Source organism: Perca fluviatilis, chromosome 15, assembly GCF_010015445.1.
Source record: "Perca fluviatilis chromosome 15, GENO_Pfluv_1.0, whole genome shotgun sequence".
In the NCBI taxonomy this organism is placed as follows: Eukaryota; Metazoa; Chordata; class Actinopteri; order Perciformes; family Percidae; genus Perca; species Perca fluviatilis.
Window position 1 is genome coordinate 9123847 of NC_053126.1, and position 17549 is coordinate 9141395.

A 17549-nucleotide genomic window follows, 5' to 3' on the forward strand; every position below is an offset into this window, starting at 1 on the left:
ATTCTGTTAGCAGCTACTACACAGCTTGGATCAGACAGCCTGCAGGGAAAGGACTGGAGTGGATTGGAATGGCAGCAGTTGGATCCACCACATACTACAAAGATTCACTGAAGAACAAGTTCAGTATCAGCTTGGACTCATCCAGCAAGACAGTGACTCTAAATGGACAGACTGTGCAGCTGAAAATACTTAATTAAAAAAACAACAAAAAACCAAAAAAAAAAAAAAAAAAATAAAAAAAAAAACAAAAAACAAAAAAAAAAAAAAACTGAAGACACTGCTGTGTTTTCTGTGCCAAAAAACCACACAACAAAAAAAAAAAAAAACCAAAAAAAACCCCCACACAACACAAACACCTGTAACATGAAGCCACCAGAGGAGGAGCCCTCAGACCACTAATGGTTTCAACACCAGCTCACTGTTACAGTAAAGAGAGAAACATACACAACACAAATGTTTTTAATTCAATTTAACAGCTACAGTTTTCATATTTATCATGTTATATGTTTTCCATAATATTATTTAATAATGATGTAAATCATAACTGTATCAGTAACGGTAACAGTACTGGGCTGATGAAGCCAAATAATGAAGATGATATATGAATGTAATATTTATATCAATATATTTATACATTATATTTTCAATATTAAATAATATTATTAAGTTAATATTAAGTTTTTTCCCTAAATTTTAGATTAGATATCATTTTTAGATAATAAATTAACCTATTCTCTTCATTATACAAGTCCCATTTTCCTGAGAAATATTATGACTCAACATTAGACAACAAAAACACAATAAAGATCACTTGTTAGTAAAAGTGCCAAAAACATCACAACGATTCGGTTGCTTAAATGAAACTACTTCACCTCCTGCAGTAAGAAACATTTCTTGTCTTTCCTCATCCCCCCTGGGCTGATAAACTCTGCACTGTCTCACATGACTAATGTCCTCAGGTCAAGTCATTCAAAATGAGACAACACAGACATTTGAGTATGATTGTTGTATGACTGGCTTTTAAGAATTCTGAATAAAAACAAGAAAAATTAGTTGATATATGATTTAATTTCTGACATAACCACACAAATATGAATGTAAAATATGCTGCTTATTACAGGAGAGTAACTTGTAAATGGATGAACTACAATAGTTTTCATCTTTGTTAAAGGATTTAGTTTTTTGCATTTTGTCACGTTTCAGTTCCTGAGCAACTGTTTTCCCCAAAAGGCTCCAACTTCTCTGTATGTCTGTTTCTTTAAACATCTGCAAACACTGAAACCATTAAAAGTATTTTATTAAAAACTGCAAAATATATTACTACTTACATGATTCTGGCTGCTGTCAATGTATTTATGTTTGCAGCAAATACAGTCAGCAACCAAATATATGAAAAAATAAATGCAGGTAGCAGCTACTACACAGCTTGGATCAGACAGCATGCAGGGAAACAACCCAGTCTCACAGCAGTTCGTGAAATGGTCACGTTATTTAATCTATTGATTTGTGTCCACAGGGACGTTTTTGTAGTTTTTTTCGTGGTGGCCAGCACGAAAATGTAAACTAATGTATTTAAATGGGAAGCATATGTCGTGGTCACAGCACGATTACGGTAGCGAGTAGTATGAAATGCCGATCCGCGTAAGGAGGTTGGTTGGGGTGGTGGATGGTCACACTGGAAAAGAGAATCACACCAAGGGCCAGACATGTAGAGTTTATTGATGTGCTTTTGTTACTGCATGTCAATTTTTTTTTTTTTTACATTTTGGTAGCTTTTTTTCCTCATTTTTGTTGTTTTAGTGGCTTTCTCATTCATTTGTCACCTTTTTGTAAATGTGTTGCTTTTTCTGACATGTTTGTACGCTTTTTGTTGACATGAAGCCCTATACAACTCATCAAGGGACTTCCCTAGCTGTCACAGAATTTAGCAAATCAAGCAAAAACAATGATACATTTTTTTAACAACAACCTGTTTCTCAGCCTGAATATGAAAACTCTTTGCTTCTTCTGGGGGAATTTCTGAGTCTCTGAGTCAGCAAATCTGCCGTATGTCTCCAGTGTTTTTATTTTGGCGCACAACTAGGCGGGTCTAGTGAACCCAAATTGATATACGGGCCGGATCTAAATCTGCAAGGGGCCGGATTTGGCCCGCGGGCCTTGAGTTTGACACATGGCACTAAAGGATGAAACAGTCTTTAGATTTTATTTTAAATGGTGATTTATCTACAGTACAGTATAAATGAATCCTCAACAAGTCAGTTTCTCTTTCATAACATCATTATTTCTTTTCATTAACAATCTAAAATGTGTTTGTCAGAGAACCAATTTCCACAATTCCACCACTACCCCTAGTCTTGTCAAGAGAAGCATCTGGAAGGGCTTTGAAACTGAACTTGCCATTCAAAACTCTTTTCTTTATCCATTTCTGCTCAAGGCTTGTTTCTGCCACCCACAACATTACTGTGCATCGCTTCCTGGTTTCCCAAAACTAAAGAGCGTCCCGAGGCCCAAATCACAAAACGCGCGTGCATTAATCCTATATCAAAAACATCTAGTGGTGTTAAAAGCGTTTGCGTTAACTCTTTATTATGGTGTTAATTTTGACAGCCCTAGTTTAAATATTTGGAAGTTTCGATCACTGATACATCATTGTCTGTACTCCCACAAGACAGACTGAATTACACTTTTAGAAACCGTTTAAAGGTCCCATGACATGGTGCTCTTAGGATGCTTTTATATAGACCTTAGTGGTCCCCTAATACTGTATCTGAAGTCTCTTTCCCGAAGTTCAGCCTTGGTGCAGTATTACAGCCACTAGAGCTTTCAATGAGCTTCGTTAGTATGTGCCATTTCTGTGTCTGTAGCTATTGAGGAGGAGAGACGGGGGTGCAAGGTGGAGAGTGGGGGTGTGGCCTTGACCAACTGCCACTTTGCTCGTTTGAAAGCCATGATGTCTCTCTCTCGTGGTTGGGCCAAATTCTCTAGGCGGGTAAAGCAGAGAAAGTAAATAAACATATTCAAATGTTACAAAACGACTACTGTAATAAAAAAAAGGGATTAGTAACAGGTTAAAAATGTGAAACAAAGTCAAAATGTTAAGAGATAGTGAGATGATTTGTGAAAACACAAAATACAGTTAGGAGAAAGCCAAAAAAGGAGGAGTCAATGCAAAACTCAGATATCTTCCACCTCTACTTATCTGAGTGCAGAGAGGAGGACAGAGAACAGTGGACACACAGTTTAACATGATGGACTATAGGACAGGACTGCTGCTTTTAACTCTCTGCTGGGCAGGTGAAGATTTTCACTGATCTTAATTTAACATAGCTTTTATTTATGTCTTCAGCTTATTTCACTTGATGTTTTTTATCCTCTTGACAGGTGTTGATGGTCAGACTCTGACAGAATCTGAACCAGCGATTAAAAGACCTGGAGAATGTCAGGTGTAGCAGGGAGGAGTAGGGAATAGTGGACCCAAAATGCAGAGGCAGGCAGGCAGGCAGGAGAATGTAGAGGGTTTAATAGTCCATAAAAAACAAGAGCAAAAAACCGGACACCTGGAGACGTGACAGGAACACACAAACACAAACAATGATCTGACACTGGACAAGGGGAACACCAAGACTAAATACACAGACTAATGAGATAACACAAGACAGGTGACACAAGGGCTGGGAAACAGGTGAAACACATTAGGCAGGGCAGAGCAATCAACAAAAGGAGGGAAACACAAGACAGGAAGTAAAGTGGACAAGACAAGACAGAAAACCAGAGACTTCAAAATAAAACAGGAAACAGAGCACAAAACAGACCACCAAAATAAGACAAGACACCAAAACCATAACAGAGAATCCCACAGATTGACCTGTACAACATCTGGATTCACATTCAGCAATCAACAACAGACTCCTGGAAAAGGACTGGAGTGGATCGCTTATATAGACACAGGCAGTTCTCCTATCTCTTACTCCCAGTCAGTCCAGGGGAGATTCCCCATCTCCAGAGATGACTCCAGCAGTAAACTCTATCTGCAGATGAACAGTCTGAAGACCGAGGACACAGCAGTGTATTACTGTGCACGAGAGACACAGTGAGAGACGATAATAGGAAAGTCATACAAAAACTACTTCCTCTATTTAAAATCACCACTGGAATCATATAGTTGACTCAGTATCACCTCTTTTGCAATTCTGTCGACACGTTGTATGTATTAGAACTGTGTGAAACTGTGTCCACTTCATAAGTACATGCACGAAGATCATGCAAAAAATCAACATTTTGGCAACATTTAAAATTAAAAAGCTTCCACATGATTTTCAGGTTGTACACAAGTTGTTTGTGAAATTATTTTCTTATTCATACCAAATATACACAAAATCCTGGAATTAAATCATTTTCCAGCCATAAAAAGTTAACATTTTTAACAAATCAAAACCTTGTTGCCATTTTTTCTCTGTCATTTTTAAAATATACTCTGACTTGACAGATTGTTTTAATACTGTATGTCTGTATACAGATCTTAGCAAAAACTCTTCCCATTATGAAAGAAGCTGGATCGGAAAAGTCTGAAGATTAAAGTTGCTGTTTATTATTGTGCTTGAGAGCCAGAGAGACTGGAGTTGTTTGAGCAGCTGTACAAAATCCTACAGAACTCATTCTTACTGGAGTTATAGAGTACAACTGTCTCACATTCTTAATCTTTGAAGGTTAACCTTTACAAGTTGATAGTAAATGTTCACACCTTTTGATGCTTCAGAATTGACTCCTTCATAAGGTGCAAAATCATGAAAATCACATAGAAATGATGGGTGGAATGATTTTTGTCGAAAACTGATATGAATGGAAATACATAAGGATAAAATGCCATTTGTTTTGTTTTCAAATATCTAAAAGGTCAAAAATGATGAAAAATAAAGTAAATTCTAGTCCTCTAAACATTAATTACAATATAAATGCATCTTCTGCTTTAGTTTACTGTCAGGTTGGTGCTTGAGTGTGTAGTGAACCACAGTGAGGTGTTGTGAACGCAACTCCTGTAGTCCAGTAAAACTCCTCCCTTAGCTCCTCCTCTGCCCAGGTGCAGTATAAAAGGCCTCGGCTGGCTTAGTTTATAATTTTGCTGGTCCCTGGTGGTGGTTACCTGCTGAAGGTGGTGAGTAGGGTCCCCATTTTTTGTCTTTCTTGATGATTTAAACTTGACCCCCCAACTAACCTGTACCTTTTTGTGTTTTAGGTTCACCTGTTGCTGTTCTGCTGTACTTTGTTTTTGTTAGGGTTGCTTTTTCTTTTCTTTAGTTTATTCATTAAGTTTGTTTACTTTGAATATATTTCTGATATGTCACAAGGTGTCACAGGTCATAGCAGGGCACTGCAGGGCGTAGTAGGACGTAGCAGGGCACTGCAGAGCATAGCAGGTGTGACAGGGCATAGCAGGGCACGCAGCAGGACCACGGTGACAGGCTGCAGCCTTGATATAGGGGCCACCCTAATCCAGTCGAGTGCAGTGAGTTGCGTATATGTCATGTGAGTTGCGCATGCTCAGATTTAAACAGATTTTCAGATTTTAAACTGGCTACCCAATGTGAGTTGAGTTTACAGCATAACGCCAAGGGATCAGGCTGCAAGCAAGGTGGGCTGTGTAATACTGAAATTTGTGAAATCCATGAAATAAGCTTTTCTCCCCCCTCTTTATTTTGCCCCAATACCAGTGGCATCCTCAATGACCCTCAGTAGCTCAAAGCTCTATTGAAAATAAAGTATAAATCGATAAAGTCATCTTGTACATGTTGTCTATGGGTACATAAAGCGGCTAAAGAAAGATTTCAGACAAATTAGGAGGCAGCAGGTACAATTTGTATAGAGAAAATAACTGATTATGGACTCCACTACCATGACCCCTTATGCATGTTTACTCCACAAGACGACAAAAACTGCAGGAAAACCTACTGAACCTCGCTTAAAGTTTAAAGCGTGTGGATGTTGCCGCGTCACTGTCACAAAGTGACGCATGCGCAACTCACATCTGCACTCGACTCACATCGGGTAGTGACAAGGGAACAAGCACAGGGCTTCAATAACAAAAAAATGTTGGGTGTCACAAGTGAGTAATCTTTGTTTAAAAGTAGCTACAATTCCTGTTTTAAAACTCTAGAGGGCAGACAAGGACTGACTTTAACACTTATCCCAGTGAGGTCCATATACAGGAACATAGACAGGGAAGTAAAGCAGTATGTTTTATTTTCAGCCCCTAATGCTCCAGATATTGATGTTCTCCTCCTAATGATAATCTGTTACAAACATTTCTGCCATGAAATGACCATAAACCATCAAAATGCCACATCCAGGTGTGCTGGGCACCACTGCTTCAATGAATCAGATGACAAAGTATGCTTAAATTATTGCAAAGTTGATAACCTAGTTACTCAATTTAAAATGGCATTTAAAATGTACAAACTAATATGAACAACTCCTAGTCAATAAAAATCTATTCTAGTTTCATCAAAGATTTTAGATTCCAGTCCAGATGTCTCCTCCCTGTGAGGAGGAGTCAATGCAAAACTCAGATATCTTCACCTCTACTTATCTGAGTGCAGAGAGGAGGACAGAACAGTGGACACACAGTTTAACATGATGGACTATAGGACAGGACTGCTGCTTTTAACTCTCTGCTGGGCAGGTGAAGATTTTCACTGATCTCGATTTAAAGTTGTCTTTAAAACATTACCAAAATTAAAAGCAACTGATTATTTTCTTTGACAGGTGTTGATGGTCAGACTCTGACAGAATCAGAACCAGCAGTTAAAAAACCTGGAGAATCCCACAGATTGACCTGTACAACATCTGGATTGTCATTCAGTAGCAACTGGATGGCCTGGATCAGACAGGCTCCTGGAAAAGGACCCAGCCAGCTCTGCTGACCAGCTCCACTCCACACCAACCTGAGCCATGGCGCGTAAGCAAGCACCAGAGCAGGCGGTCAGGACAACGCTCAGCCCCAGCCCAACCCCTACAACTACAAAACCGCTACAGCATTCTGACGAACGACGAGGAGTTCCCTTCTCTGCCACGTCCCCACGCAGCTCATCCTGGTCCATCCACACAGTCGACGCGCCCATTGAGGGCGGACTCTTCCCCCTCGGACTCATCAACCTCCACGCTGGTCATCGGAAGCTCCATGGTAAGGGACCTCTGTATTCCCCCTTTACCTAGCGGTCCCTCCAAGGTCTACTGCTTCCCCGGTGCCAAGGTCCGTGACATCCAGCACAAACTTCCCGGCATCCTCGCCCGCCACCCCAAGGTCGACAACATCATCGTGCACGTGGGCACAAACGACATCAGAGAGAGACGGTCGATAGGACTCCAGGAAGACTTCACCATTCTCATCACCACCCTGATGGCACCCGTATGGCCGATTGTCATGTCTGGGCCTCTACCTACCTAAGCAGAAAGTCCGGGAGATGTTCCAGACTGTTCTGGCTCCACACCTGGCTGGAACCACTCTGCACTTCCCTGAGCATTCCCTACGTCGACAACTTCAACTTGTTCTGGGAGATGCCCAACCTGCTGAAGCGTGATGGTCTCCACCCAAACCGACACGGAGCCAGGATGCTATCTGACAACATAACGACCACACTGAAAGGCAAGTATTGACATTATGTTGAAAATATCACAGATTCATGTCCCCCAGGTATTGATCCTGATAGCACTATACAAGTGGATGAATCTGAAAATGTTTTCTGTAGGATAACATGTAGTACTAGTATTATTCCAGTAACGTGTAGTACTAGTACTATTCCAGTAACATGTAGTACTAGTACTATTCCAATTATAATCAACAACAGACCACACAAAGTGGTGAATAGAGGGGCAATACTTAACAACCTAATTGGAATTAAAACTACCACTGCAATGATAGAAAAGGATAGAAAAATTAGATGTGGACTACTAAATATCAGATCTCTGTCTTCTAAAGCAGTACTAGTAAATGAATTGATATCTGATAATCAAATTGATCTATTCTGTCTTACTGAAACCTGGCTGGGCCATGAAGAATATGTTAGTCTAAATGAAGCCACCCCTCCCAGTCATATTAATACTCAAATTCCTAGAGGCTCAGGCCGAGGAGGGGGAGTTGCAGCCATATTTGATTCAAGCCTGTTAATTAACCCTAAACCCAGACTGGATTATAACTCTTTTGAAAGCCTTGTTCTTAATCTTCAACATCCAACACGGAAATCAGTACAGCCCATTATATTTGTTGTTGTCTACCGAGCTCCAGGTCCATATTCAGAATTTTTCTCTGAATTCTCAGAGTTTTTATCATGTCTAGTCCTTAAATCAGACAAAGTACTTATTGTAGGTGATTTTAATATCCATGTGGACGTTGACAGCAATAGCCTTACTACTGCTTTCAACTCATTACTGGATTCAATCGGTTTCAGTCAGAGTGTGCACAAGGCGACGCACTGTTTTAACCACACCCTCGACCTTGTGCTGGCATATGGTATTGAAATTGAGGATTTAATAATATTTCCGTATTCGGTATTATCAGATCATTTTTTAATTAGTTTTGAATTCTTGCTACCTGACCATACTAAACCAGATAATAGCTTCTACACTAGATGCCTATCTGACAGTGCTGTAGCTAAATTTAAGGAAGATATTCCAACAGCATTCCACTCTATGTCGTGCCTTAACATAACAGAGGACCTCTATGTTAACCTCAATCCCTCTCAAATTGATACATTTGTAGACGGTGCTACGACTTGCCTACGTACGACCTTAGACTCTGTCGCTCCTCTCAAAAAGAAGACGATAAAGCGAAGGAAACTAGCACCTTGGTATAACTCCCAAACTCGCAAACTAAAACAAATCTCGCGAAACCTCGAAAGTAAGTGGCGCTCCACCAAAGTGGAAGAATCCCGTCTGGATTGGCAAGAAAGTCTCAAAACCTATAGGAAGGCCCTAAGAAAAGCCAGATCAGACTATTACTCTTCACTAATAGAAGAAAATAAGAACAACCCAAGGTTTCTTTTCAGCACTGTAGCCAGGCTGACAGATAGCCACAGCTCTACTGAGCCATCTATTCCTCTAGCACTGAGTAGTGATGAATTCATGAGCTTCTTAAATGATAAAATTATAACAATTAGAGATAAAATTCATCACCTTTTGCCCTTAACTTCTAACAACTCATCTTTAAATGCAGGACCGCTAGAAAGAACGACGAGTCCTGACATATACTTAGACTGCTTTAATCCTATAGACCTTCAACAATTAATGTTAAAGATATCCTCAGCTAAGCCATCCACCTGTCTCTTAGACCCCATCCCAACGAGGCTACTTAAATAAGCGTTACCCATGGTAAACACTTCACTACTAGATATGATCAATATGTCCTTATTAACAGGTTATGTACCGCAGTCATTTAAAATTGCTGTGATAAAACCTCTTCTGAAAAAACCCACCCTAGATCCTGAGGTCTTAGCAAACTATAGACCTATATCTAACCTTCCCTTTCTATCCAATATCCTTGAGAAGGTAGTTGCTAATCAGTTATGTGATTTTCTACATAGCAACAGTCTATTTTCAATCAGGATTTAGAAAGAATCATAGCACAGAGACGGCGCTGGTGAAAATTACTAACGACCTTCTAACAGCTGCAGACAAAGGACTTGTCTCCATACTTGTTCTACTAGATCTTAGTGCTGCATTTGACACTATTGACCATTCAATCCTGTTACAGAGACTGGAACACTTAGTTGGCATTAAAGGAATCGCACTAAGCTGGTTTAAGTCCTATTTCTCTGAGCGATCCCAATTTGTTAATGTTCACGATAAAGCCTCCAAGCACGCTAAAGTTAGCCATGGCATTCCTCAAGGCTCAGTGCTTGGACCAATTCTATTTTCCTTATATATGCTTCCTCCAGGTAATATTATTAGGAAACACTCAATTAACTATCACTGTTGCGCAGACGATACCCAATTATATCTGTCAATTAAGCCAGATGAAAGTGGTCAGTTAGCAAGACTTCAAACGTGTATTGAGGATATAAAATCCTGGATGACCCACAATTTCCTGATGTTAAACTCAGACAAAACCGAAGTCATTGTGATAGGACCAACGCACCGCCGAACTTCGTTTTCGAAAGATATACAGTAGTTACTCTGGATAGTATTGCCCTGGCCTCCAGCACTGCTGTCAGAAATTTGGGAGTTATTTTTGATCAGGATATATCCTTCAACGCCCACTTAAAACAAACCTCAAGAATAGCCTTTTTCCATCTTCGTAACATTGCCAAAATTAGGAATATCCTGTCTCAAAACGATGCTGAAAAACTAGTCCATGCATTCCTTACCTCTAGACTAGATTACTGCAATTCCTTATTATCAGGTTGCCCAAAGAAGTCCCTTAAGACTCTCCAGCTGATCCAGAATGCTGCAGCACGTGTTCTGACGAGAACTAAGAAAAGAGATCATATCTCTCCTGTATTAGCTTCTCTGCATTGGCTTCCTGTGAAATCTAGGATCGAATTTAAAATCCTCCCCCTGACTTACAAAGCTCTAAATGGTCAAGCACCATCATACCTAGAAGAGCTCTTAGTACCTTATTGTCCCACTAGAGCACTGCACTCCCGGAATGCGGGGCTACTTGTGGTTCCTAGAGTCTCTGGAAGTAGACTGGGGGCCAGGGCCTTCAGCTATCAGGCTCCGCTTTTGTGGAACCAGCTCCCAGTCTGGGTTCGCCACATTTAAGAGTAAACTGAAAACCCTCCTCTTTGATAAAGCTTATAGTTAGGGAGTGAGGGGTTGCAGTGTCCACCTAACCCGGGCCACCTGCTGGGAAGATAATTCCTTCCTATGACACACTGAGCTGCTCTCTCATCTCTACTGGTTACTTTTGTATGCATCCTGTCCCAGAAATGCTTGTTACTAATCTAGCTCTGGGGAGTTTACTCCCCGGAGTCCTTATGTTTCTTCTTCGCAGAGCTATGCTCTGCGATTCTCTGCAATTCCCGGCCGCATCCTGCAACGTCCTGCTGCATCCGCGCTCTGACATGAGCTTCCACGATGACCTTCGAAGTCACTGTCCCTCTAATGTGACTATTATCGCCACTGTTCATCACACCCCCAACCAGCCCGTCAGACACCGCCTACCAAGAGTCTGGGTCTGCCGAGGTTTCTTCCCAAGAGGGAGTTTTTCCTTGCCACTGTCGCAATATACATTGCTAATGCTTGCTCTTGAGGGAATTACTGTAATTGTTGGGGTTTTGGAAATTATAGAGTGTGGTCTAGACCTACTCTATCTGTAAAGTGTCTCGAGATAACTTTTGTTATGATTTGATACTATAAATAAAATTGAATTGAAATTGAATTGAATTGAAGAACAAGTTCAGCTACAGCAGAGACACTTCTGCTCTAACAGTGACTCTAAAAGGACAGAATGTGCAGCCTGAGGACACAGCTGTGTCTTACTGTGTACGTCAGCCCACAGTGATACAAACCACCAACAGACCTGCACAAGTACCCAGCAACCAGCAAGACTCAACCATACACGTTCTGAATGTGAAAATGAATAAAGACGGGACTGTTTGCAGGGTTAATAAACATTAATGGTTATGGAGTGATGTTTTTCTAACTAATTTTAAACAGCAGCTATATGTCTTCACAAATAGGATGTAAATTTCCCTTCTGAAATTTGGCCTAGATGAAAAAAAGCTCTAAACTGCTACACCGTCAGTTAACTATCATTGTAGAACATTGTAGTTTATTTCCCATTATTTTCTATCAGTCCAGAAATCAGTTTAATATTTCACAGTTTCCTCTGCTGTTGTAGAGATACTCTACTTATGGAAATGTATCTGTGTGACATGTTACCATTTTAAACCTGTAGAGGGAGGTCTATGCAAACTCTTCCTCTCTTATAAACACACAAGTGGGACAGTTTGATATATTTCTGAAACACTCAGATCAGAGCACTGAACAACGAGTGCTTCTCCCAGAATGGAAAATACCATTATTTTGACTTTGTTAATTGTAGTTACTATTCATGGTGAGAAAAGAAATAATTCTCCTTTACTTCTTTAGTAAATGTCCAACCTGTGATTTACAAGTTTGTTGGATGATTATCACAATTTCTTTCCTTACAGGAGTTTGGAGTGAGATCAAACTGGACCAGTCTCCCTCTGAGGTGAAAAGCCCTGGAGAGACAGTGAAGATGTCATGTATCATATCTGGTTATAGCATGACAAGCTACAATATTCACTGGATACGACAAAGACCAGGAGAAGCTCTGGAGTGGATTGGGAGGATGAGCACAGGTTCAAACTCTGCTATCTATGGCAGCTCCTTTCAAAGCCGTTTCATCATGACTGAAGATGTTCCCAGCAGCACTCAGTACCTCGAGGTCCAGAGCCTGACAGCAGCAGATTCTGCTGTTTACTTCTGTGCTCGAAGAGACACAGTGACTGAACACAGTGGAGCAGCTGCACAAAAACCTCCACAGACAACAAACAGCAATTTGATCTTACTGTAAAGACATCTGAGTTTTCTCACCACCTGAAAAGCACTTTGATATAGCCACATACAATTTTTACACTAAAATGTTTTAAACTCACAAGTACATATTTATTTTTAAAATGATGTTACATCCTCTACAGTAATATACATAGTTATTTCAATTGTCAAACCATTATCTAAATTGCGAAAGTCTTATTCATAAGTACTAACCATGAATGGTATAATAGTATGACACAGTGAGATCAATACAAAGCAGTTGTCATAAATGATACTAGATGTTGGTGATCAGAATGAAACTGATTTATTTATTTAAGTTATATATTTATAACTTATTTATATTATTGTGAATGCTCTCATGTGCTGCTCATTCTGCTCACAGAGACCAATGAGAAACAGAGCCTTGATACCAATTTGAATAAACCTGGATAAAAAAGATGTAATTTGTGTATTATTAGAATACATGTGGTTAATACTGATACACATTTTACACAAATTAAGACTCTTGCACATTAATTTCCCACTTTCATTAAATATCTCCAGTCCAGATGTTTCCTCCCTGTGAGGAGGAGTCGATGCAAAACTCAGATATCTTCCACCTCTACTTATCTGAGTGCAGAGAGGAGGACAGAGAACAGTGGACACACAGTTTAACATGATGGACTATAGGACAGGACTGCTGCTTTTAACTCTCTGCTGGGCAAGTGAAGATTTTCACTGATATTTATTTGACACAGTTTTAATTTCTATAACTGACATAGTTCACATTTTCTTTTTGTCTTGACAAGTGTTGATGGTCAGACTCTAATAGAATCTGAACAAGTGGTTAAAAGACCTGGAGAATCCCACAGATTGACCTGTACAGCCTCTGAAGGTTTAACTCTCTTGGATGGCCTGGGTCAGACAGGCTCCTGGAAATGGACTGGAATGGGTAGCAACTATTGAATTTGATAATGACAGAATCTATTACTCTCAGTCAGTCCAAGGCCGGTTTACCATCTCCAGAGACAACAGCACAGAGCAGGTGTATCTGCAGATGAACAGTCTGAAGACTGAAGATTCTGCTGTTTATTATTGTGCTCGACACCCACAGTGACTGGAGTTGGTTGAGCAGCTGTACAAAATCCTACAGATCCTGTACTTATAGATATATTCTTAAGCCCTATTCGCACGGGATAAGTATTACCTGGGGACCTCCAGTCATTTGTAATAATTGCGGAGGTTGTCTGTGATCTTAATCCCGTGCGAATCGGTCATGTCTGATTTGTCCAGGATTTGGCTGGGCTTTTTTGTTTTTTCAAGGTACCTATTTCCTTCTTTTGCGCCTTTTTATCCATCTTTCGCGAAGAATGGAGGGTGCCTTGGAGTGTTTTGACAGTGTTTTGGGTGCTGGGTCATGTCACTATACATCATATACAATTTGCAGAAAGAGAAAGATGAAAACCACCACAAGTGCGAAGACAAAAATAATTATTAGATGGCGATGGATGACATGTATAGCAGCATGCAGTAAATATATTTTTTGTTTGTATCATACATCTAGAGATAACGACAAGACATCTCCAAGCAATAGCTTATCAAAAATAATGCACAATCAAGCGAGGGGGCTCACTTCATAATTAGAGGTTAATGTTACAAATAAATCAAGCTAATAGATTTTAACCTGGTGAAATGTTTTGTTTTATCCATCTAACCGGACCCTGCTTGACACCACCCGGAGAAAAAAGTGAGAGAAAGAAAAAGGAGAGGTCGCAGTTCGGACGATGACTGACTACCCGGTTGAGATTGTGTGCGTGTGTGTCCTCGAGATCTGACCACACACAAACACACGTAGCAGAGCTACCCACACCCATGTTTCTACTGTTGCTTAATGTCAGTAAATTCGAGTAAAATCACAGGCTTCGCTTATCCCGTTCGAATGCGCCAGATGAAACTCAGACGTGGGTGGGTAATTTATATTTCACACGAGGTCCCTAGATAATACTTATCCCGTGCGAATAGGGCTTTAGTTAAAATATTTTTTTTTTCTTAGCTTTTCCTTTTTTTAATAAAATCATGAAATATGCCCTGAAAAAGATAGACATTATTAACCACCAACAAAAGCATCTTAATTAATCTTTAATTTCAATTTATTGAATTCATTGAAAGGATAGCCCCTTGAGATGTAGCATATCATTTGTAGGCAGGAGGCTTACCTATCAATTATCACAAATACCACAAACAGCAAAGACATGAAAACAATCCTTGTCCAGGTATGAATAAAATAAATACTACATACACATTTTAGCCATGTGGCATCTAAAGTGATAGTGACAAATAATGTTACATTTTCTTTCATAAAATCCCTAGAATGCTTCAGTCTCAAGTTTCTCTGTCCTCTATATGGAAAAACTCAGTTATGCTTATTTCTTTGATTTTGACTGACTGCCACTCAAAACTACAATTTTATACTCAGACTCTTTGAGAGCTTTCTTCACCCCAACAAAAATAGAACATTTAGGTGCTGGATCAGCAGTGACTGATTCTTCATGTATTCATTTAGTTGTCTAGTTCTCCATTTCATCATTTCAAATCAATTTCAATAAAACAGCTAGAAGACTGAAAGAGCTGCTGTTTATTCTTGTGTATGTAAGCCATTGGGTTGGAAGCTGAATGGATACTGTAGTAATACTGTCATAAGGCAAACTTTTACTTCCTTGGCTCTTGGAGAATAAACTATGTATTCATTTGTCACATTGTTTTCTCTATTAGCAGTAATCCACCTCACGTAGGTGAACAATAACCTTTTAAATTAACGTCTTAGACTGACATTACAGCTTGTACTGTATACATTGAACTACACACCACACCATCTTACCCTCTTAGAAATGCACACAGTTGAAAAACTGTCCAAACACACTGAAAATAAGAGAAACAATGAACATCTTTAATGTCTGTTCGAAAACCTCTCTCTCTCACTCTCTCTCTCTCAGAGTCCAGCACTCCTCCTTTTCTGACAGAAAACTGTATCTCCCACTGCTAAAATGTAAATTCACACACTGATGTATAATCCCCACCCATTCTGTCAACACAATATATAATTCCCATAACAGCCTCTGCAGGTGCAGACTGAGTCAAGTTCCCACCATGACAGTTGTACAGAGTGTCCTCCTCTTGGCTCTCATTTCAGGTGAGTGAAGTCGGTGTTGAGCGAAGGAGGAGAAAAGGAGCTTTGGATGTCAGATGGCTCCCTGTAATCTAAACTCTGTCTCTTCCAGCTGCTCAGGGCCAGTCCCTCACCTCCTCAGAGCCAGTGGTGAGCAGAGCTGGACAACCAGTCACTCTGTCCTGTAAGGTGGACGGACTGTCTCTAGCTTGGCTGCACTGGATTCGTCAGAAACCAGGGAAAGGACTAGAATGGATCGGATGCATCGATAGCGGAACTGGCACAATATTTGCCCAAAGTGTCCAAGTCCAAGTGTCCAAAAGACACTTCCCAAAATCTTGTGCACTTAGAGGTTAAGAGTCTTAAACAAGAAGAGTCTGCAGTTTATTATTGTGCACGAGAGCCACAGTGACACACAACACTAAGCTGTACAAAAACTGAATAACACTGATCTCTGTGTGAGAAGCACTGAAGCATGTCAGGGCTGTGAAAACACATGTTCCACTGAATGATTGACAATTTATAATGAAAGATATGTCATCAATATAAACTGTATTTGTCACGATGTTAGGACAGTTTATCATGACTCAGAGCTTGCATTTGTAAAAAGATTATTGGAATTAGAAAATAAATTAAATATATTATAATATAAGCTCTGTCCTAAAAATATAGCTCTACAGAGATGCAAACCACCAACAGACCTGCAAAAATACCCAGCACCCATGTGACTAAACCATACATTTTAAATTACATCTTTAATCTTTTTTTTTTGGTTATATGATAAAACACTACAAAAAAGGAGCCACTCCCTCCCCATTATGTCCTGATGCAAATCTTCAGTCTGTGCAGTGTACTTCTGTCCTGCTGACTGCTCTTGTACTTTGTGTGGAGCATCAGATGTCACATCTCCAGCCTCAGGATGATGAACACACTCACTCTTCTGCTGGTTGCTCTCTCTCTGCCCTGTGAGTTCTCCTGCTTCTTGCTGTTTTATCTTTCCTCAGACAATATGGACTGATGGTCAGTCAGTGACACCAGAAAACTTCCCAGATGATTCATTTCTTCTGTGTTTCCTCTCTCCCTTTTATTTCATCAGGTTGTACAGGTCAGAGTATGGAGTCCATTCCTTCCAGTTCAGTAGTGAAAAAGCCTGGGGAGACTCTCAGTCTCTCCTGCAGGGGATCTGGCTTCACATTTAGCTGCTGTGTTATGAGCTGGATCAGACAACCTGCAGGAGAAGGAATGGAATGGATAGGGAGCGGATACTCTTCTGCAAGCAGTAACACTTATGCCAGCAGTGTGCAGGGCCGTGTAGAAATCAGTAGAGATGACAGCAACAGCATGGTGTATCTGAGACTGTCCAACGTAAAGCCAGAGGACTCTGCTGTGTATTACTGTGCCAGAGAAACACACTGGTTAAAGGAAGCAGAGAGGCTTGACAAAAACCTCACACAATTTATTTTACCAAGTACCTACAGGTGGCAGTAGAAGATAAGACGTCAGATGATACTAAGGAGAAAATGAGTGTCTCTAAACACACACAAATTCATGACCACAAAGGAAGCAACAGCTGATGTCATGGTTTGTGAATTCCTGTTTTGTAGTTTTACATTTGAAATTTGCTTTTACGCAAAAAAAATGGTAATAATGTTCCTTTTTTTTATTTTGAACAGCAGATGTTGAGAATATATTTGGACATTTATACATGATATATCCAGTATATGGATGGCCATCAAATAATGCTGAGCAAAGTATATAAATACATGTCATTTGAGTATAAATAAATGTATCTTCATTATTGAGAAAATCACACGTATAATCCTATTTAGTTTAGAATGTTTGTTCAAAATCTTAAATTTACAATCCAATTGAATTGCTGAATTTAGAGCTT

At 39.9% G+C, this 17549-nt stretch overlaps 1 pseudogene and 2 gene segments (V, D, J or C); all 3 read left to right on the forward strand.

Annotated features, from left to right (window-relative positions):
* Positions 1–11969: 11969 nt before the first annotated feature.
* LOC120574337 lies at positions 11970–12532 on the forward strand. The segment is given in 2 exon segments: positions 11970–12049; positions 12147–12532. Coding segments are annotated over 2 exon segments (435 nt in total).
* A 3070-nt stretch (positions 12533–15602) lies between these two features.
* Positions 15603–16070, forward strand: LOC120574338 (annotated as a pseudogene).
* Positions 16071–16475: 405 nt separating this feature from the next.
* Positions 16476–17146, forward strand: LOC120574339. The segment is given in 2 exon segments: positions 16476–16623; positions 16755–17146. Coding segments are annotated over 2 exon segments (438 nt in total).
* The last annotated feature ends 403 nt before the right edge of the window (positions 17147–17549 follow it).